Source organism: Rattus norvegicus, chromosome 12 (genome assembly GCF_036323735.1).
Source record: "Rattus norvegicus strain BN/NHsdMcwi chromosome 12, GRCr8, whole genome shotgun sequence".
Taxonomy (NCBI): Eukaryota; Metazoa; Chordata; class Mammalia; order Rodentia; family Muridae; genus Rattus; species Rattus norvegicus.
The window spans coordinates 16,148,817-16,171,317 of NC_086030.1; the positions used below are offsets into that span (position 1 = coordinate 16,148,817).

General features: G+C 47.4%; 1 protein-coding gene across 2 annotated transcripts; it reads left to right on the top strand.

The window, feature by feature from the left end:
* Window positions 1–1,594: 1,594 nt before the first annotated feature.
* On the top strand, window positions 1,595–22,048 carry Rac1 (Rac family small GTPase 1). Of its 2 annotated transcripts, none has more exons than XM_063271554.1 (6): window positions 1,595–1,861; window positions 11,514–11,585; window positions 13,385–13,502; window positions 20,529–20,591; window positions 21,298–21,458; window positions 21,702–21,765. In XM_063271554.1, exons 1-6 carry the CDS (start codon window positions 1,827–1,829, stop codon window positions 21,763–21,765), a joined length of 513 nt encoding a protein of 170 aa, XP_063127624.1. In that variant the 5' UTR covers window positions 1,595–1,826. The 2 variants fall into 2 exon arrangements, with proteins under 2 accessions (XP_063127624.1, NP_599193.1); NM_134366.1 differs by having other exon boundaries at window positions 1,827–1,861; window positions 21,298–21,457; window positions 21,705–22,048.
* Window positions 22,049–22,501: the final 453 nt, after the last annotated feature.

The following is a 22,501-nucleotide window of genomic DNA, read 5'->3' on the forward strand; positions in this document are numbered from 1 at the left end:
CTCCAGGTCTGGCAAATACTCTTGAAACAGTTCCACAGACGCTACCTTGTTTCGTTTTGTTTCTGTTTTGTGCTTTTTACTGTTAGGCTATTAAAATGGTGGTAACTGGTGGTCTGGTTTCTTTTCTTTAAAAGAATATTTTAAATTTTGTGCGCATGCTCACGTGCACACACCTGAATGAATGCAGGTGTCTAAGGAGGCCAAAGGTATTGGATCACTCTGGAGCTGGAATTACTGGTGGCTGGAAGTCATGTGATCTGGGTGCTGGGAACCAAACTCCAGTCAACTGTAAGAGCAGTTTGGGCTCTTAAGCCCCAGGAGTAGGGAACTTGCCAGGCAAGCGTGAGGAACAGAGTGTGTGAGGGAGGGCCAGAGCTCCATTCCAGAACCTATGTGTATACCAGGAGAGTATGCTGACTCACCTGTAATCCCAGGAGATGAAGGGCAAGCTGGCTGGCTAGACTAGTTGGAATCGGCCAGTTTTGTGTTCAGTGAGAGAGATCTTGCTTCAATGTATTCAAGGTGGAGAGCAATTGAAGAGTACACCCAATGTCAACCTTGGTGTTCTACACACATGTGCCCACCCATGAAAACATGCACAGGCACAAGCACACCACATACAGAACCAAAAATATCTTTAAGGTTCCTGTCTTCTAATAGGCTACCTTATTTGTGAATTACATTTTTACCTTATCGTATCAGAAACCTTTAAAAAATTCTTCTTGTCCTTTATCCTTATTTCATTATTCTAATGGTATGTGTGGTTTTTATTCTTCCTTATAATTTTATTTACTACACCCCTCCCCCTTGAGAAAATCTCATGGTAGCTCAGGTTAACTATGGACTCTACATAGCCTGAGGACAAACTTGGGATCCTTCTGCTCCCACCAGTCCAGCACTGGGATTCAAGATATATATGTACTACCGCATCTGTTTCATACCGTAGTGGGGCTCAAACCTAGGGATTCATGCCTGCTAGGGAAGCACTCAATCAATTGAGAGCTGAATATTCAGGTCCTCTTTGAGACATGTAGCCCAGGCTGGGTCTTGAATTCCACATGTACCTGAGGATTCTACTGCTTCCGCCTACCTGTTGGGATTACAGGTGAGCCACCAGGGCAGGCTGTGACATGCTAGGGATGGAACCCCAGGTTGTAAATGCTGGCAAGCATTCTAACTTGGCTACTTCCCTAGCAGTTTCTTTTTGAGACAGGATCTCACTGTAGCACAAGCTATATGGAATTTTCTAGCCAGGACCTTATGCCACAGCATATTGTAGTTATCACATAATAAGGGAGCTTAGCTCAGGAATCTCCCCATGAAGTTAGCAGAAGTGGGTGCAAGCGAATGGGACCCTACCAGAGACCCGAACCGGTAACCCCAGGATCCAAGGATCATCCTACACTTGGTCCCAACTGGGACGTGTTAGCGTGCCAAAATGGCGGACGCCCCGCCCCGCGGCCCTTTGAGGCCCTGCCGACTGTTTCCGAGCTTTCCCGAAAGCCGGTGGAACCCAGGAACGGCGCGGCCGGGAGCGGCCCCGCCCGGAGCCTGGGAGCTGCGTCGACGGCACCGAGGGGGAGGGGAGGCCGGATGTGAGTGGAGCGGCCATTTCCTGTTTCTCTGCAGTTTTCCTCAGCTTTGGGTGGTGGCTGCTCCTGTGCTCGCCTTCCAGTCCGCTGAGGGCCAGGCGGCGTGGACAGCGGTCCCGGCACTCGGCGCCCCGCCGCCCGCAGCCTCGCACCCGCCCGCCCCGCGCTTCCCGAGCCCGCCGCTTCCCGCCTTAGTGACCGGCCGCCGCCACCGCGGCCCACGGAGCGGCCCAAATGCAGGCCATCAAGTGTGTGGTGGTGGGAGACGGGTGAGTGCACGACCGTGCTGGGCGCTACGGAGGGGGTGTCTCGCGCGGCGCCATCGGGGGCGGGCGGCACTCGGGTCCCCGCAGGCCCGAAAAGCCTGGAGCTGGCGTAGAACGCGCGCCCGGCTTTCTGGGGGGCGCGGGCCTCCCACCCTCCCAGGCCTGGTTCCGGCTTCTGGTTGGGGGAGGGCCTGGGCGAGCCGGCCGGAGGGAAAAGTGAACTCCACCCTCCTGCCTTCTTCCCGGGCCGGACACCGCCCGTCGCCCTGCTCTGGTTGGCACGTAGACGAGGCTGGTTTGAAGAATTTTTTCTTTAAACATTTTATTTTTTTGAGAAAGGGCAGTCTAGTTTCTTCATTAACTCAGCGTATCTCCCTCACCCCCCCGAGAACTGGGATAGGTAACGGCCTCCAAGTCTGTCCGGTTCGATGCGTGTTTGCACCAATCACTTGGGTGACCTGGAACTTGGGAAAGGGCTCGGTTGCTTCGACTTTGCAGGGTGTTTATAAAAATAATCATTTTCACACTTTACGCCGAGAAAGTTACCGGGATGCTAGCTGAAGGAGTGTGATGAACACTGTCCATTGAACGTAGTGTGGTTATTTAAAAAAAAAAACAACCTCCTCTGAAAGCAATAGATATGGATGCAGCAGATCCAGCTCCCTGTGACTCGAGGCAATTCTTTTCATGATTGGCCGTGATGGTTTTAGGCCCTTGAGGGAGACAAGACTGGTCTTATGCAGTTTCCCCCCCCCTTCGGTAGAAACAAGAATCTCAGTGTAATCGGAGCAAAATCTCGCGTCTCAGCGTTGCTTGTGTTGGAGATTTACTACTCCCCGCTTCCTCAAACGCAGAATGCAACTGGTACATTTTCGAGTTCAGTAGAATGGGTTGCAAACTTGTTAATGTCCTCCACGCTTGCACTCCTAGCCCGTGGATTTATGATCGATTATTCAGCGGCTTTTTTTTTTTTTTAACCTAACTCTTCATTAGACGTTTGGGGTCGTCCCTGTAACTAATTCAGCCAAACGGTCGGAGAACTTTATTTTTCTGCTAACATGCCAGTCTGTGGGATTTGTCTCGGAAACAGGAAGTCTCATGGACACGGCTCAATGTATATAACCACACACTGGAATTTCATTGAGTGTGGTGCTTTCCTTTCACCTCCGAAAAGAAAGCTTTGTCACTTGAGGGCAGTTGGTTTGATAATGAAAGCAGTTTGAGTGAAGATGTATGTGAGGAGCCGGCATCTTTTTGTGTAAATCCTGGCTTCTGACCGTCTTGGTCCCAACCATCAGTCTCCTGTCAGCCTTAGGAAGTAAGTGTTAGGCTTACAGGTGCAAGCTGGCAGGCCTGCTTTAAGTGAAGGCAGGCTGACTGGGCGGTCTGTCCATCTCTGTCGCTCTGCTCTCCTCTCTCTCTATTGTGAATGCGCTATAAACGTTCCTTGCTGGGGAACGTTTGAAAGTTAGCAGAACTTCCTTTAAAAGTTAAAACTTTCGTCAGCCCTTGTGGGCCGGAGAATACTACCAACATTCTTAGTTTTTAAATGTTAAATTGCTCTGTCACCATCCTCTTTTCCTCCCAGAGCTTAGGGACCATGAGGAGGAAGGGAGATTGCAAGATCTAGAGGTTAGGGACACTGGGTGGAAACAGTATTTTCTGGATTCCACTTGTGAACTCAACAGCAGCTGTACAAGATCCTAGCCCAGGGCAGAGAGGGCCTAGGCTGAGTAGAGATGGGCCCTTGATGGCTTCTGGGGTGAGCGAGCCCATTTTCTTTATGGGTGTGGTCCTTGAGGGAAACTAGCCCCAGTGGATGGCCTCAACTCCTGAGTATACAGGCAGCACAGATTGGACTAGGTGAATTCTTACGGGGTGGGGTGAAGTTGGGAGGAAATTGGGATGAATATGAACAAAACACATTGAAAGACATCTCAAGGAAATTATTACTTTTTTTTTTTCTTTTTTCTTTTTTTCGGAGCTGGGGACCGAACCCAGGGCCTTGCGCTTGCTAGGCAAGCGCTCTACCACTGAGCTAAATCCCCAACCCCAAGGAAATTATTTTTTAAAAAAGAGGTAAATTGCTGCTAATACAGAGCCAAACCGTAGTGCTTGAGAATTCCTAAGACTGAAATGTTCAGCATTCAACAGGTATGCTAATCCTGATGTGGTACTAACATCATCCCAGCTCTGTAGTCCCCCAGGCCCCAGCGGGGACTCGGCCTTATGCTCCTGGCAAGTGCTGAACAGCTGAGATGCGTCTCAGCCTGCTGCTGGCTGAAAGCAAATGGGGTAAAGACGTGTAGGACGTCGCTGTGGGCGCCTTTGGATTGCCCCGCTTTCCTTTCTTCCTACATCTTTAACACGTATGGATGTTTCCCATGTATGTCCGTGCCAGCAAAGGGCTCCCTGAAACTGGAGTCACCGATCGTGGTGAACCATTAGGTTCCAGGTCCTTGGAGGAGCAGCCAGTGCTCTTTACTGGGAGCCAGCTCCAGTCCTGCTCCTTTTAACTCACAGAGTGATCCTCAGCATGGCCTTCTCCCTCGAGATGCCTCCAGGGAGAGTTAAACAGCACCAAACAAGATGCTGAGGTTAAGACGCTCTTAAGTGCCTGGTTCTTGGGAGAGCCGAATAAGTGCTGGTTACCACTGTTGCTGCAGTGAGAAAAGAGAAGTCTTTCTCTTTTCTTGCTTTTATTTTCGTAGTCCAGTGCCTGTTTTTCTGAGCTGTTCCCACTAGCTTCCAATCTTACTATCCTTGTTGGTTTGCATAAAAATGCAATTCCTGGCCTTGAATTTTTTCAGTCTTGTTTAAAAAGTTTATCGTGTGTGTGTGGTGGGGGGTACACATCACCATGGCAAACTTGTGAAGGTCAGAGGACAACCTGAAGGAGTAGGCTCTCGTCTTCCTTCAGGTCCTTTACCGGCAGAGCCGTCTTTGTGCCCCAGTGTGCTCTTGGCTTTAACAGAGTCTCACCTGTGTATCTCCAGCTGGCTTGTTTCTGCCTCTGGAATGCTGGGATCAAAAGTGTGCATCACCCGCGGATTGTACTTAAGAAAAAAAATACTGATTGTTTTGCCTGCACAAATGTCTGTACATTTGTGTTTGGTGTCCAAAGAGATCAGAAGGGAGGGCATTGGATCTCCTGGAACTAGAGTTAGATATGGTTATGAGCGCATTGGATCTCCTGGAACTAGAGTTAGATATGGTTATGAGTCACCATGTGCGTGCTGGGAATTAAACCTGGGTCCTCTGCTCTTAACCATTGAGTACCTCTCCAGACCCCACTCTGCACTTTTTCCGTACTGTGCTTGACATTGATATTGTTGGGGCTAAGTGTCAAGAGAAGTGTACACATACCAAAAGATTTGATATTTACACTCTGAAGGGTAGTGTACACTGGTTAAGAACAGTGGTTTCCAACCTGTGGGTCATAACCTCCTTGGGATCAAATATCAGATATTTTGCATATTGATTCATAACAGTATCAAAATCACAGTTATGAAATAGCAACGGAAATAATTTTAGAGTTGGGAGTCACCACAACATAAAAGAACTGGATTAAAGGGTCACAGCATAAGGAAGGTTGAGAAGCATCTGTTTAGAAGTGTAGATACATAGCTTTCCATGCCAATACCATTTTTCTGCTTTTCGTCAAGTCAACTATATGTTTGATGTATAGTTGGAATGCCTTTTATTCTGAAAAATTTAAAGCTGGTAAGCTTAATGTCACATGTTACAAAGTTTTACAGGGCTAAAAGCCGAGTGATGATTGAGGTCATACAAATTGCAAACTTTACTATTTAAAGTTCTCCTGAGGAATTACGTTAAAAACTCTGTTAAGACCATGTTAGATTAGTTGGCCTGTATTCTTCCGGTGGGTGAGTCTCTGTTCAGTAGTTAATTGACAGTAGATATAAAATATGAAGAGATATAAGGCATACCTTCTGAAAACAGAGCCCGTATATTTTTCTTGGCAATGGTATAGCATGTGCTGAGCCACACTGAGCTAGCGCTCTCTCTCTCTCTCTCTCTCAAACACACACACACACACACACACACACACACACACACACACCTTTTTTCTTTGTTCTGGTACCATGGACTGAACTTAGGGCCTCACATTTGGTAGGTAAGGGTTGTACTAGTTCATCCCCATCCAACCCTGGCCTCTAGCTCTGTTCTCCTGCCTTTGCCTCTGAGCGCTGGCATTGCACAGATGTCCATCACTACTAACTCAGTGGTTTTTAATAGTATTGGTTTAGTTTTGATTGACTTAACAAGCGAATGTCTTGAAGTTTACTTCTGCATATAGACTTGGACTGGTAGTCTGTGCAGTGCAGTGTCTAACTTAGACACTGCTGTCCAGGAATTCTGTTAGGTCAGCCCCTGTGATGACGTTGTTTTTACAGGGATGAGCACATTTTACTCTGCTTCCATTGGATCATGGTGGCATGGCCCATACATTTTGCTCAAGCTCTTCATGAATTTCCGCTCTGCCTTCCAAATTTAGATTTCATTATTATTATTTTATACGCATGGGTGTTTCGCCTGTTTGTATGTCTGTGCACCAAGCTCCTGGTGCCCTTGGAAGCCAGAAGAGTTTTGGATCCCCTGGAATTGGAGTTACAGACTATTGTGAGCCACCACGTGGGTGTTGGGGATTGAACCTGAGCCCTCTAAAACAAGTGATCCAGTCAGGACTCTTAAGAGACAACGCATCTCTCCAGACCTTCTCTTTTATATATCTTACATCTTACCTGTCTGTCTGTCTGTCTGTGGTTCTAGATAGAGCATCACTTATATGTGAGATAAATCTCTCTACACACATACACACACAGCATCTTCCCCCAACCCCGTGTGTGTGTGTGTGTGTGTGTGTGTGTGTGTGTGTGTGTGTGTGTGTGTAAAATAACCTTTGTATCTTTGCTGGATTGTCACTTGACAGTCCATAGTGATTTGAAGATTCTAGAAGCAAGAGAGTGGTCTAGAACAAAACTCCCTTTGAAGCTTTGTTATGTGTAGTATCTTCATGTCTGAGAAACTGTATGGTCTTAGCATTTTGAAGTCTTTAATGGTGGTAAGGACTATCTCTACACACATGGCTATGATGTGCCTGTTTGTAAACGTGAGACTTTTGGTTTGTCTTTTCCTGGCCCTGAACTACTCTGACTAACGTATCTGTTCTTCTGGGCTTACTCTTTTTCTTCATATACCTCTGTCTCAGGGCTCGAGGACCTTAGTTTAAGGCATTTCAGTTACTCAGGAAGCATGAGGAGGGCATGTGTGTGGTGGTTCTGGGTGTGCATATCACATGTCTACATGGAGGGAGAGGTGTCTTCAGCCATTCTCCGCTTCATCTTTTAATTATTTTACATGTTTTGTGTGTGTTTTTAATGAGTGGATGCCATGGGTATGGATGCCCACAGAGGTCAGGAGGGGGCATTGAGTATTCTTTTTTTTTCTTTTTTTTCGGAGCTGGGGACCGAACCCAGGGTCTTGTGCTTGCTAGGCAAGCGCTCTACCACTGAGCTAAATCCTCAACCCCGGCATTGAGTATTCTTAAGCCAGAGTCACAGGAGGTTGGGAACTGGGAACTAAACTTGAGTCTTCTGGAAGAGCAGCCAGCTTTCTTAACCTCTGAGCCATCTCTTCAGCCCCCACTTTATTTTTTTGAAACAAGGTCTCATGTAGCTCTCTATGTACCCAAGGCTAGACCTGAACTCTGGCTTATAAGAGATAGACACACATGCCTCACCTTACCCTGTGTCAACTTGGTCAGATCTGTGGGGTTTTAGATAACGATTTCCCGATCTTCATTTGATTTGCAGCTGCTAATGGATGAGTCCAGGTCTTCTGTGTAGGAACATCTTTTTCTTATAAGGCCATGTACAAAGTTTTTTTTTTTTTTTTTTTTATTCTTTTTTAGATACATACCCCATCATTTGATGCTGGGGATGGAATTCAAGGGACTGTGTATGCTAGGTGTGCTCTCTCAACCTCTCCACTCTAGCCGATGGAGGGAGACCTTTTTCCTGGACAGGGTTTTGCTATGCAGTTGCTGGAACTCGAAGAAAACCTTCTTTTCCCAAGACTTCCAAGTTGTGATTAAACACTCAGTTTTCTTTTCTTTTCTTTTTTTTGGTTCTTTTTTTCGGAGCTGGGGACCGAACCCAGAGCCTTGTGCTTCCTAGGCAAGCGCTCTACCACTGAGCTAAATCCCCAACCCCAAACACTCAGTTTTCTTACATGCTTTAAAATTATTTATGTGTCTATAAAAAAGAGTGTGTGTGTATGTGTGTGTGTGTGCGTGCACACAGATACCTACAGAAGAGAGTTGCAGGCATTGTGAGCCTCTGATGTGGATGCCGTGGACCAGACTCTGCTCTTCAACACCGAGCCCTCTCACCAGCTTCCCTATGTATAGGATTCGGGTTTTCTGTTCCGTTTTGTTTTTGAGACAGAGTTTCTCTGTGTAGCCCTGGCTATTTTGGAGTTCACTCTATAGAGCAGACCTGCCTCTGCCTCCTGAGTGCTGGGATTAAAGGCCATGATTGCTCTGCTCTATGTTTTTTAATGTGAAGAAATTGCCAGCGCTTTTAGGTTACTGACTTTTGTGTTTTAAGGTTTGGTTTGAAGGTTTCAGAAAGTAAGAATAAAGTTGGTCAAAGCAGAAGGGACATTAAGTACAAAGTTCTCTCAACGGGAAAGTAAAGACTGCAGTAGGACCAGAAATAACTAGTGGGATTCATTCTTGGACCTTACTGCAGGACAGGGCAGGAAATGCAGATAGACAAAAAAAAAGTAATGTCATTCACTAGAGGAAGAGCCAATATAGAATGGACAGGACTGTCTTCCAGTAGACTGAGGCTTCTTATCTAGAGTTTAAAGATTAAAAGGAGGTTGAACTGAACACTTGAATATACAAATTTAGAAAATTCCAAAGCAGATATTCTTCCAGAAATTCTGTAGTGTGTCAGTCATGGCTGTGACTAAATTTGTCTTCTATTCTCCATGTGGACATATTCTTGACACTACTTCCTGTAGTTCAGATGTTGACTTTGGACTCTGGAATTGGTTTATGCCATGTGTTTACAAGGAATACGTAAGTACACTAAAAGAAGGGTAATAACCTTTCTATTTATGCTGATCCATTTTTAACTGAAGACTCGAGTGAAAGTACAGAGACAGGCTCTCAGACAGGCTCTCACACAGCTCAGGCTGGGCTACACGGCCTACAGCCTTGACTTCTGATCCTCCCTTCCCCTTTATTTGGTGTTGGGGAGCAAACCCAGAACTTGGTGCATGCTGGGCCAGCTGAGCTGCATCACCGACCCTGTAGTCATGTTTTTATAGAATGTAAATTGTAGTCAGTAATGATTAGTATATTTCCCAGCCGTGTGGGGTGGCTCACAGCTGTAACCCAGCACAGCACTCAGGAGGCAGAAGTGAATAGGTCACAGGATCATGATGGACACAAATTCAGAGTCGGCCTGTTGTACATAGTGAGTTCAAGGCCATTGGGACTGTGGAGTGAGATCAGTTCAGTAGGTGAAAGTCCTTGCTGTCAAGCCTGACAACTTGGGGTACACATGGTGGGATCATCCTGACCTTAGCAAGTCAGCAGGGAGCCGGGCTCATTAGTGAGAACTGCTTGAACTGGGCCTTTAGGATGTCCCTCAAGTCAGTCAGGGTCCGTGGGGAGATTCAGAGATTTTATCTACTTATTTACAACCTGTTCCCTTAAAGCAGTGGTCCTCACTCTTCCTAATGCTGTGGCCCTTTGATACACTTCCTCACGTTGCAGTGGCCCCGACCATAAAGTTATTTTCATTGCTTCATAACTAATTTTGCTACTGCTACAAATTGTAATATCTGTGCTTTTCAGTGGTCTCAGGTGACCCCTGTGAAAGGGTCATACAGTATGCCCCCGATAGGGGGTCATGACCCGCAGGTTGAGAATTGCTGCCTTTAGTTTTTCTTCATCTCATGCACACACACTATGACCTGTGTGGTGTGCACACATGCATTCTTACAAAGAACAGCAACAAAATTCTCAAAGCCAGATTTTGCCAGCACCTTTCAGTTTGGCCTGTCAGAGCTCCCTCTAGCTGTCAGGGGGCCTGCCTAGCATGCAGGGAGCATGGTGGTGGTGTGAGGAAGGTAAAGTGTTGGGGCTTGAATACAGGGTTTGTGTGCACTAGCAAGCAGTCTACCGCTGAGCTACAGCCCCAGCACGATTTTATTCTTTTAATTACTACATATATTAATTGTGCCAAGAGTTTCACTGACACATTGATAAATGTATGGGGTGCACTTTGATATCTTCACCCCTGTTATTTTCTCTTTAGCCTCCGTCCCGTTCTGTCACCCTATGTTTTTGTTGGTTCGAGTGGTACGCAGCTCTAGCTAGAGTAGACTCACTGTGTAGCCCAGGCTGACCTGAGACCATCTTGTCTAAGCCCAGAAGTGCCAAGGCTATGGACTTGAGCCAGCATTTGCTGCAGAGTAGCTCAGGACCTGGTGCCTGTCTCCCTTGCTATGAATTCATTGTAGCTGAGAGCATCTGCTTGCCGGCAAGAAAACAAAGGCAGAAAAGGAAGTTCAGGTGTGTCAGAAATGGCCACAAGTGAGCTGGTCTGAGTCTTAGAGCTAGGCCTCTCCAGCTCTTAGGCTCTTGCTCATACAGGTTTGTTTTGACATTCTAAGCCTTTCTCACAAGATAAATGTCTAGTGAGTCATTTCTGTTTAGAAAGCCGTTAAGGGATTGGAGTTACCTGCCAGTGATGTAATGTTTGACACTGAGATCTTTAGGGTGGGGAGTTCCAGCTTCATTAAGACAAGTATTGGCAAGAATGCGTGGTTGAGCTCCCGCCCTTGTGAAGCCCTCAGTCCCAAAGAGTGGAAGGAAAGTGTAAAGTTTGCCTTTGGATGGTGAGCCCCAGCCTACTGTGTGTGCTGAGCAGTACAGTCTTACAGGTCAGTACCATCCTGACCTTAGTAAACCAGCAGAAGACAGCAGGGAGCCGGGCTCAGTACAGAAAACGGTTTGAACTGAACCTTCAGGATGTCCCTCAAGTTACGGTCTGTGGGGGGGGAACGTAAGAGATTTTATTTATATATTTATTTGCGAATGGTACGACAGTCTATTTTTAGTAATACAACAGTCTGTTTTTAGTAATATTCTGAAAACTATTTCAGGTGGTTGAGAGCTTTTCAGACAGTACCCTAACTTCTGCCTTGGGGAACATTAGTAATAGTCTGTCCCTTTAATGTACTTAATTGGCACATTTCTCATTTTCTGTCTTGACCACTGTTTAGGAAGTTTATCCCTGCTCTGTGCTCTTTGTTAACATGACCTATGACATTAGCTCCCTTCACAGCTTGTAAGTATGAGAGCTGACCTCTGCTCTGTCAGGTGCTGAACACCTTAGCAGCAGAAAGGGAAGTTGTGGCATCTGCCTTGCTGAGAAATACAAAGGTTTGGTTTGGTTTTTAAGATGAAAACATGTGCAGAGTTAACTGGTAGAGAAACGTATTTGTCTGTACCTGTGGGTGTGGTGTTGCTGTTCCCTGGTCGTTTCTAGAGTGCTGCAGTGGGTAGTGGGCCAGGGCTGTGCTGACTAAGCAGCCTTCTCTCTTCTTTCAGAGCCGTTGGTAAAACCTGCCTGCTCATCAGTTACACGACCAATGCGTTCCCTGGAGAGTACATCCCCACCGTGTGAGTATCCTCTGCAGGCTGGGACCGGCTTGCCTGCGATGTGTTTTCTCTGTTCTGTTGAAAAGTCCTTGTCAATACATCTATGAACCATTACTGTTTGTTTTCCTCTGAATCATAGACTGGAATGTCTAATAAAATTGTTAGACGTTTAGAACTTTGAAAAAATGACCCAATTTAATGTATGATTTCCTCATACGAGGGAATATACAGATTTCTGATTGACTCTTAGATATTTAGGAAACAAGAAAGTTACACTAAGAAGTCTATAGGCTGGGAGCTGTAGACCAGAGCTTGAGCACACAGTCTGCTCACTTGGCGGTGGGAGCTGGCACACAGAGTTTGCATTAGGGTCATCGGGAGGTTCTGTGTCATACTTACAGGACTGTGGAGTTGAACTAGGGTGTGGGGCGGGGCACGGGTGGATTCTGGGCTGCTGATTTTGTACGGGCAGCCCAGTTGAGTGGGGAAAAGTGCTTTTCTCACTGATGTTTCACTGGAGAAATTGTGTGCACAGTTCTATCCTAGGTCTGTAACCAGTACACCCTTGAAGACTCTCCCTTGGGGAGACCTCTGGGCTTTTACCATAAAGCCTAGGATGATCTTGAACTCTCATCTTGCCTCCCAACACACACCACCACACCATTTTATAAAGGTTGCTTTGGTCAGTAGTCTGTAAATGACACTAGCTTAAGTTTTGTTTTTATATTTAGAGCCCCTGTTTTTAAGTACTGCAAATAATAAAAACAAACACAAGCCCTCCTTGCCTTAAAATCCATGTGTTAAGATGTTAGTCTTGGGGCTGGAGAGTTGACTCAGTGGCTGAGAGCACTGGGTGTCCTTTCAGAGGACCTGTGTTTGGTTCCCAGCACCCACATGGCAGCTCCAGTTTCAGGGGATATGTTGCCCTTTTCTGAATTCCATGTGTACCAGACATACATGTGCTGTTCATGCATACACATCAGCAAAACAGATGAAGATACTGTCTTGTTTTAAATTGCGGTGGCTTTTTTCTTTCTTTTTCTTTTTGGAGATGGTGTTGTGTAGCTCAGACTAGCCTTCAATTTCTGACCCGATCCTGCTCCTTGGTTTTGGTTTTGGGGTTTTTTGGGGGAGGGGGTAGACAGTAATACCAGTAGCATTTTATGTTGTTCTGAGGTCTTTTTTGTTGTCTAAGAGCAAAGTCTTGATCTGTAACCTAAGCTGGCCTTGAATTCTTATGATCCTCCTGCCTCGGTACTTTAATGCTGGGATTATGACACGTCAGTGACTTTTCCTCTCTTGATTAGTTGATAGGCTTTTCTGGGTTGCCTCCTACTAGTAACTAACACTTCTGCGGTCAGGTGTACTTACTCTGAAAACCAGTGTGGCTTCTCAAGTCCAAGTGTGCCTGTTGTACTGCTGCCCTTGGCCTCAGACGTGGGTGACTTGCTGTGTGCCCTAAGTGAGCAGAATGTGGACTTGAGGCACTGACAGGTGGGGTGGGAAGAGGACCTTGCTCCAAGTTCCTGTCTTCATGCAGAGAAAACCCTGTTTATTAAAGGTGGAGGTTGTTTTGGTTTTCTGTTTGTTTCCTTGTAAGTTCGTAGCTTGACCTTCGTTTCTCCCCTGTCTGGTGTATGTAAGGTTGATGCCCTGTTTCTTCCTCTCTCCAGGTGCTTCTCATACCTCCAAGGGGTTTTCTGGACCAACAGCAGCCTCTAGGTCCATCTGCCTCGCTTACAGCAGACCTCCTTTGGGAGGCTGGGGACTATGACGTCATCCCCGTGTCTGTGACTAACGTTTTCTTGGCCCTTCCACAGCTTTGACAACTATTCTGCCAATGTTATGGTAGATGGAAAACCAGTGAATCTGGGCCTCTGGGACACAGCTGGACAGGAAGATTATGACAGACTGCGTCCCCTCTCCTACCCGCAAACAGTAAGACTCACACTTTATTTTTATTTTTACCGAGTATAATTGTTCAGTGCTCAAAGAGCCTGTGCTTCTGGGACTGGGGGCTGTGATAACAGTCAGTAAAGGTGAATACCTCCTTCCATGCCAACCCGAACTTGGAATTTTGAATATTAGCTCTTTATCAACCCTCTTTATTTTACATTCTTTTATTTACTTTCAAGACAACCACACGGAACAGGTACTGTCTTATTTTCGGCTTTGCAAAGCTGTTCTTAGCAGCAATTCCTTTGAAAGGTGCTTGTTCTGGGATGCTTTGCAGTATAAAATCAAATTAAGCAGTCAGGTCGGGCATGGTGGCTCATACTTGTCATCCAGCACACGGGAAGCAGAGGCTCCAAGTTTGGGGCCAGCGTGGTCTATAGTTTCCTCAAACCTTGGCTCAAAGAATCTAGATCAGCGGTTACTGTTCAGTTACTCTTCAGGTTCTGGAGCTGAGAGTTGCTGAGCTGTTAGAGAGACTGCCTTGCACCCCAATCTTGAGTGACATCCCTGGTACGACATAAACTGGACACAGTGGCTTTGGCCTATAATCAGAAGTTGAAGGCCAGATGGTCAGGGTCATCCTTGATTCTATAGTAAGTTCCAGCCTGGACTACATGACACCCTGTTTCAAAAAAAAAAAACCCCAGAAGTTAATTTTCTTTAAACCGAATAGTAACTCACCTTAGGGCTTCACACTTCCTTTTCCCGTAAAGCGTCTGGTTTTGGCGTTGGTACAAAGTCTTCAGTGTAGACTGAGGGTTCAGTTTTATAAAGTGAGCCTTTGTGTCCAGCCAGGAAAAAACACTGTTTTAGATTACTCTGGCTTCTGTGTGAGACAAGCAGTGATTGATCATTTCTCAAAGCTGATGAGAACAGTGGTTGGCAAGAGACTGGGCGCCGGGTCTGCCGCAGGGCAGTTACCGTGTGTGTCACGTGCTCAGCTCAGCTCAGCTCAGCTCAGCTCGTGTTCTTGATCTTAGCTGCATGTTAGGCCAGGGCTGTGGCTCAGGGAAGAGCATCTGCCTTTCTCCATGGCAGCACAGGGACACAAGAAGCAAGAGTGTCTCAGTGCAGCGACGACCTTAAATGTTTATGGCAGTCAGCAGAGCACACGGCTGGACTCAGGCCCTGCACTTCCTGCCTTGCTGTGCAGTCCCAGACGGTTTGTTCAGGCCTGTCCTCTGCACGCTGCATCCTTGCCACTAGCATAAGGTGAGTTCGCACATCTCAGACCAGGCGTTCAAGCCTATGATCTCAGGACTTTGGAAACAAAGGCAGTTGGATATCTGTGAGCTCAAGGCCAGCTTGGCTGTGTAGTGAGACCATATTTCAAAAACAACCTACTCCCTGTGATGCACACAGCAGCTCTGGCGTAGCCCATGCCCTCAGTGCCCAGTTGCTCCCCTTCACCTCACCTGTTTGATGGGCGGAGGCTCCTCTGTTCAGGTTTTGTTTGGATGAACATTACTTGTGCTCTCTTGCTTGGGAGTGGGGAGCGTTGGTCTTGGAATAGGGAAAGAACTTAGAGAAAGGCAGGCTTTGAACCCTGACTGGCTGGGGGCTGTAAGCTTGCCTTGGAGTGTCAGGAACCAGTTCCAGTCTTCAGAGTTCGTATTTTAGGTGAACCCTCTGTTCATGACTGCTTTACGTGTTAGAAGATGCCTTTTCTCTGCAGTTAGAGAACACCTTTTGTTGCTCACTGGAAATGTTACCAGACAGTGGCTCTTTGAACTGCAGATTTTTGTTAATTGAGTTATAGCCAAATTTCAAATTTTAGTAAATAGTACTAAATAAAGATCAAAAATGTAAGCAGAAAGATTTGAATTAGGTGTTTTTTTTCTTCCAGTTAATCTAGTGCTAAAAACTAAGTGTGATTGAGTATTTAAAATCAGCCCACAGTCACAAGATGATTGCAGTCTTCAGTGTCTTCAGAAACACTCCACATCTAGTGAGTGCTGAATAGTTCAGGATTTTAGGTGGATTTTTAAAACATAGCAATTGGTATCTATCCAGCTCATTGGATATGTCTGGAAGGGTGTGGCATCATTTCTGAGAAATGAGAGACAGCCTACTGTGACACAGTGAGTACAGAGTAGGGTGAGGCCGTTCTAAGGGAGTCATTCTTAGGCAGTCAAAGGTGATGACGGAAATGGGGCTCTGGATGTGATAGCGGATAAGGGACTCTTCCCAGGTTGAGTAAGCTGTAACTGAGTGGGGCCAGGCTGGTGTGGAGAGTGAGGTCATCTTTATAGAGCAGGCAGACGCTTGGTTTCCTTATATAAGGACTGAGTGAGAAAGGAGGGAGACGAGATTCCTGCTAATAACCATGGTGCAGTGTGGACGGACAGATGGATGGTCAGGTGGAGGTCTTTAGGAGCAGAGGGGAGAATACACAGCTAATAGCTAAAGACTTGCCTGCTAAGACTTTCCTAGATGTGGAAGTTAAGCTCAAATGCTAGTGCCCAGAAGGCTGCCTTGCTTGGGCCACACTGTCATACAGCCTAGGATCACCATGTTCTGCTGTCTCTGCTGGCTGGCACATGGTCCTGACTTTGGCTCTGAGCTATAAGCCTGTTTATGTAACTCTTTAAAAACCTACGGTTAGAGCTGAGCAGCGGTGGCACATGCCTTTAGCCCTAGCACTTGGAGTTCAAGACTAGCCTGGTCTACATGTTAGCTAGCACTAGACACAAACCCTGACTCAGAAAAGCAAGTGAGCAAACAAAAGGTTGTGGTCAGATATTGTTCTGAAGGGCTGGATGGAAGGTTTCTTGTTTGAGAGACACTGAACGAAGCTGGCCACACTGCTTCTGGCCACTGCTGTTATTTTCAAACAGGGTCTCCTTCAGTCTGTAGCCTCGGGTGGCCCGACAGGGTCTCCTTCAGTCTGTAGCCTCGGGTGGCCCGACAGGGTCTCCTTCAGTCTGTGGTTAAGGTCTGTGTTGTCCTCTTTTGGCCTCATCCTTCTGAATGCTTAGGTTATGGCTGTTGTTTCTTTTTAAATCCTTGTTCTGTGTGTAGATTATTTGCATGTATGTATGTATGTATGTATGTAGCCGGATCAGAGCCCTAGAAACTGTGGATTGCCACGGGGTGCTGGGAAACAGCTCTGGTCCCATCTGTGGAAGAGCAGCCCTTGTCTGTCTTGCTCCTGGTGTTACAGTTGTGAGAGCCCATGGCTGGCTGCAGTTGTGTGGGTGTGGTGTGGGTGTGGGTGTGGTGTGTTGAGTTACTCTCAGTGGAGTCATGACTATCCTAAAACTGGCTCTGTAGACTAGTGTGGCCTTGAACCCAGATCTACCTCCCTCTACCTCCCGAGTGCTTGGGTTAAAGGCCTGAGTCACCACAGCCTGCTGTAGTTTTTTGGTTTTCAGAGGGTTTCCTCTGTTAAGATGACTGTTAGATGTCTGGTCCTCCAGCTAGAGGTCACTAGAAAACTACTTAGAATATGGTGGATTGCTTTTGCCATGAGGGAAACCCACTGGGCTTTTACGATGTGATGGGGGCGTGTAGGGCCCAGAAAAGGAGTTTGCTCTGCCCGAGTGCTGTCAGCCTTGCATTTAGGAAGTCCTACCTAGAAGTCGGTGGGATGTAGTAGGGCTGAAGCTGCTACAGATGGAAACCCTCTTCCTTGCATTCTTTCCCTCAGGAAGTGACCTTGGGTTAGGAAATAACCTTCGAGTCTTTATTTCCAAGTTGTTCCCTTTCATCAGCATCGGCACATGGAGGCCCGGAGCTCGTGAGACTTACAAGGCCTCCTCTACTCCAGTAGAGCCGTCAGCATCAGGCCAGCTGCCCGCCTTTTTCCAGTTTCTTTTCTTGGGAACACTTGGACAGCCTTTTCTCTGGTGTGAGTGCACACCCTGGGCTTTTCCCCTGTTGTGTGGCATCTGTATATTAAAAAGAAAAATCCAAATGTGAACCTGAAGTCAGACGCAGAGTCTGGGCAAGAGCAGAATGAAAGGCTCCATGTTCCCGTGGTGGTGAGAGCTGCAGCACCTCTCGCTCTACCCTGTCACGTTCTGAAAGCCACCTCACACTGGGCACGGCCGCTGACAGGAGACCTGTGACAAGTGACATCTCTCGAGCTGTGATTGGTGTGTGCTTCTGTGTGTCTGTGTCTGGGTGTGACAGAGGTCAGCTTCAGGTGTTGTCCCTCAAGAGCCACCTTGTTTTTGAAGACCAGGTCTGTCACTAGGGCTCCTCTTGCCAGCCTGGCAAGCTTGTCCCTAAATGTACTCTCCTCAGCCCTGCTGCACTTTTGACTGCTGAGGGAGGGAGAGGTGGCGCTGGTGACACGAGGGTGATGAAGTTATTGGAGACTTACTCATTAAAGGCATCCTGGGGCACTATCGCAAGTGTCCTGGTCACTGGGAAAGTAGTAGTCAAGTCCCCAGAAAAGATGATCAGCCACCCGTGAGAAAGAGACAGGCACTGTCACAAGCACAGGGAGGAGCAGAGACACCAACAACACAACCCTTTTTGTCCTGGATCAACAAAGAAGGGATTGATTGATGGTAGGAAAAAAGCATCAGAAGCCAATTAATTTAATAAAATCTGTATTTAGGCCAAGGGGAGGGACGAAAAGGGAAGAAGAAAGCAGAAGGCCTATGGCATAGTGTGCACCTGAGCTGTGCTGCGGCCTGTGCTCCATTGGAAGATGCTGGAGGAGGACTAAGAGGAGTAGAGTGAAGGAGGCTAGAGGCTGTTCCAGCAGTTTCTGAGCCAAACTGACACTGTTTTGTTTTGTTTTGTCTTGCTGGTGGGATATATTGTGTCAAGTCCTTAGGATACAGAAATAACCCACAGATGAAACCTGGAGTCTGGAAACTGTTACTCTTTGAATTGTTAATCAAGCTTAAGTGAGGTGAAATTAAATAATCCCCGTGCTTGTTTTTAGAATTTCTGGGGGCTCATAGTGGGAGAACAAGCCTGTCAGTTTTTACTAAGCTTAGGAACAAATGGAAAGTATTTTGATGAAAATGGAAAAGGTTGTCACTTAAAAGTTAGGACCAAGCGGTACCCTTGTCAACTCACAAAGGGACTCAGTAACTCACTATAGTTTGACTCCACTCCCTGCTCCCAGAGCTGGGGCAGGAGGCTGCCAGCTTGGACCCCTGGCCCCTGTTCTGGAAAGCTCCACTGTGCCTATAGGCAGGCACCTCTCCCGTCTGAGGCTTCCTTTGGCTTACCTCGGAGACCTCGTCAGTAACGGGTGCCGCCAGCAGGGTGTCACTTTCTGAACACTTCGAGCTCTGTTAAATTCTGGCACGGGTGGGAGTGCCCGTGGTGGCAGGCCCAGCACTGCCTTGACTTCCTTACTGAACTGCAGGGGACAGCCCCGTAGCTCCAGTTCCACGGCAATTACGTGCCTGCCTCTTGGTTTCTGTGAATTATGCGACTGCAGCTTTGGATTCCTCTGGAGGCCAAGACAGACTCTGATGAAAACTAACAGGTTATATTGACTTTGTGTTTCTTAGTTTGTCCTAAACTCAAGCCAAGTTCTCCTGCATTACTAGGTTGGAGACACATGTGGTAAAGATAGGACCTCCAGGGGCAAAGACAAGCCGATTGCCGTATGTAAGACTTTGGTCACCTCAGCCTCAAGCTTTGTCTCCTCTCTCATCTCACTGAGTCTCCAGGAACATGGCTGAGCCTCGCGTTCCCTGAGCGTTTGTTTCCTCTCTGATTCACTCACGAGAGGCTGCTCTTGATGAAATGAGCCTTCACTGGGCTGTGACTGTTCACTGCCAGTGGGTTGTAAAGTGGTCGAGCTGCTTGCCCCTCCTCCCATGTGAAAGGAGGGTGTCCGGAAGCCCCTCTGGGGTGGTTGGAGGTGCAGGTGTGGAGGGTCTACTCATGTGGGTGCTTCCTCGCTGAGCCAGACTGACTAACCCCTCCCAGGGCCTCTTCTCTGACTCTGGTGTTCTGTGTGGTGGGCTGCGGGGCGGCTGTGCGGCGCTGGTGAGCTAACCCAACTGCTTTAGAGGGTTTGGAATCGACTTGGATGCTTGGGAGGCCCTGGTGATTCTCTGACAGGCTTGTGCATGCGCCAGCGTTGAAGTAAACAATTGTTTATAAAAAGCTGTTGTGTGGGATGTTTCTTTCCTTTTCAGGTCCGAGACACCAGCGGGATGGTCTAAGGTGCTAGCTAGCTTGGGAACTGCATACATTTCATAAGATAGCATAGTTGCCTTCTCTAGGGCTGTGCCTTGATAAGCCTACCATTTTAGAAATCTTGGGCATAATTTTGTACAGGTAAATATCTGATTTTTACTTTGTGTGATAACAGGTCAGATATTTTATGTTCAGCCAGCGGCTTCTCCTGATGTCGAGCTCTTGCACTGCTTGTCCTTGCGTTCTTTGGGCACAGACCCCCTGGGGACAGCTTTCCCAGGGGTCCTTGGCTGTGCCAGGGAAGCCGGGACAGTGCTGGCTGCAGTGCTTGGTGCTTGTCTGTTGGGGGATGGCGCACTGTGTTCCCTCCCTGACTGGAAGACTTGGGAGCAAATTCTCGAACTCCATTTTGTGCCAGGGACAGTGACAGTCTGGCTGATTGACGCTAGAGATGTAAGGAAGGCTTGCACTCAATGTGCGTGTGGAGAGGGCTTAATGAAAAGTGTCTTGTTAGATGATGTGTTTAAATCGACTGCATTCATGAGCCTGAGAGAGGCCGTGGTTTTCAGAAGAATTTGTGTTGATAACAGATAATTAGGTTTCCAGTTGAGCACGATCAGAGAGTGGCCTCCTGGGAATGTGATTTGATCCCTCCCTAGCATCACACTGCTTCCAGCAGTTTGTTCCACATTCCCTTTCTCTGAAGGCAGGTCTGGTAATGGTTTGTGAGTCGTCTGGCCTGCTAGAGGGGTGAGTGGGGAGCAGTGGGGACCTAGTTGCAGGTGGCAGTAGGCTCGCGGTGGCTCTGACAGCTCACTGCTAGCAGCTGAGGCAGGGCATCCGACAGCTGAAGGTTGCCTTCTACATGCTATCTGTGTTTCCTTTCTGTAGGACGTGTTCTTAATTTGCTTTTCCCTTGTGAGTCCTGCATCATTTGAAAATGTCCGTGCAAAGGTAAGTGGGACTTAGGGGAAGATTGGTGCATAATGTCAGTGCCAGAAAAGAATGTCACCTGATGCCGGGAACTTTCGGTTGTTTAGCTTGGCTTCCTCTATGGAGGAATGGGCCATTTGTAGATCTATGGCTTTAGGGTGTGGGTTTCTAGAGCTTCATTTCTTTGGGGCGCTCCTCACCGCAGGAGCAAGTACTTCAATGGTCCTGCGACCATTTCTTTCTGCTCCAGCATCTCGAGCCAACTTTAGTGAGGAGGGTGAAGGACCCTGCTGGTGTGTGGTGGGGATAGTGGTCCCTGAGTTGATGGTGAGTTTTCTAGGGTGATCCTATAAATTAGATGTTTTCCTAAAGGCAAACATGGGGACACTTCCCAGTCCTTTCTTTCTTTTTTTCTTTTTCTTTTTCTTTTTTTTTTCCGGAGCTGGGGACTGAACCTAGGGCCCTGTGCTTGCTAGGCAAGCGCTCCACCACTGAGCTAAATCCCCAACCCCCTAGTCCTTTCTTGTCTCCTTCCTTGGTCCTTGACAGGTGGAGTCTGTAGTGTTGTCCTCTGCCTTGGGGCCTGGCCAGCCAGGGTACATGTGGTTAAGGCTTGAGTAGAGGGCAAGGAAGCTCTGTGGGGCCACTGTCATTCTCTGCATGTAAGCTTTGTGAAGGGAGTCAGAACAGAAGAGTGTCATGACCTTGTTTCTTTCTTCACATGTAGTGGTATCCTGAAGTACGACACCACTGTCCCAATACTCCCATCATCCTAGTGGGGACGAAGCTTGATCTTAGGGATGATAAGGACACGATTGAGAAGCTGAAGGAGAAGAAGCTGACTCCCATTACCTACCCGCAGGGGCTAGCCATGGCGAAAGAGATCGGTATGAAACTCATTTCTTGTGTCTGCCTTGCAGTCCTGATGCCAGGCAGCTGCAGTTTGCCTGAGAGAGGGAGTCTCTCCTTCTTGGGTTCTCTGCTTTGGGCAGCCAGTTAAGCCAGGCCTTTGCCAGCCTTGGTGTTGGCGTAGGAGTTGGCTGCTGAGCCGCGCCATGCTGCCTCTGCGGGGTGTCCGGTGGGGCCTCCATTGCTGTGTGCAGCGTCTGTCATGCCTGTGGCTGTCTTTTCTAGGTGCTGTCAAATACCTGGAGTGCTCAGCACTCACACAGCGAGGACTCAAGACAGTGTTTGATGAAGCTATCCGAGCCGTTCTCTGTCCCCCTCCTGTTAAGAAGAGGAAGAGAAAATGCCTGCTGTTGTAAATGTCTGAGCCCCTCCCTCGGTCTTGGTCCCTGGAGCCTTTGTACGCTTTGCTCAGAAAATGGCGGAGTCTTCGCGTCTGATGCCAAGTTTTTGTTACAGATTAATTTTTCCATAAAACCATTTTGAACCAATGAACCAGTCAGTAATTTTAAGGTTCTGTTTTAAATGTAAGAATTCCAACTTACAGTCTATTAAAATTCAGCCCTAAAATGACAAAGCCTTCTTAAAGCCTTATTTTTCAAAATCCCCTATTCTTGCTCAGATTAAGAATTGCCAAAATACCTTGTGAACTAAGTTGCGTTGTGCTGAGAACATGTAAGCACTAAGCTGTTGAGAGACTTTGTCCTTAAGAAGACTGCAGCTTCTGGGCTCAGGGGTGCAGACCCTCCCGTAGCTCCCAGACCGTGTGACACAGCACAGCCTCCTTAATGACACGCTGCCATGTAACGCACCTGTAACTTATCAGCCCATGCTCATTACGTAACTTTGTACTGTACGTCACGATGGGTGTAACAGCTCTGCTCTTTGATTTCATAGTGAGTTCTCTAAAATACCAGCTGACCGGCTTCTGCAGGCTTTGAACAGAACTCTGGCTCCTGTGTTGCCTCTAACGAAGTATTCTGTTCCTAGTCGTGGGTGTGCTGGGTGGAGTGTGTGAAACACGA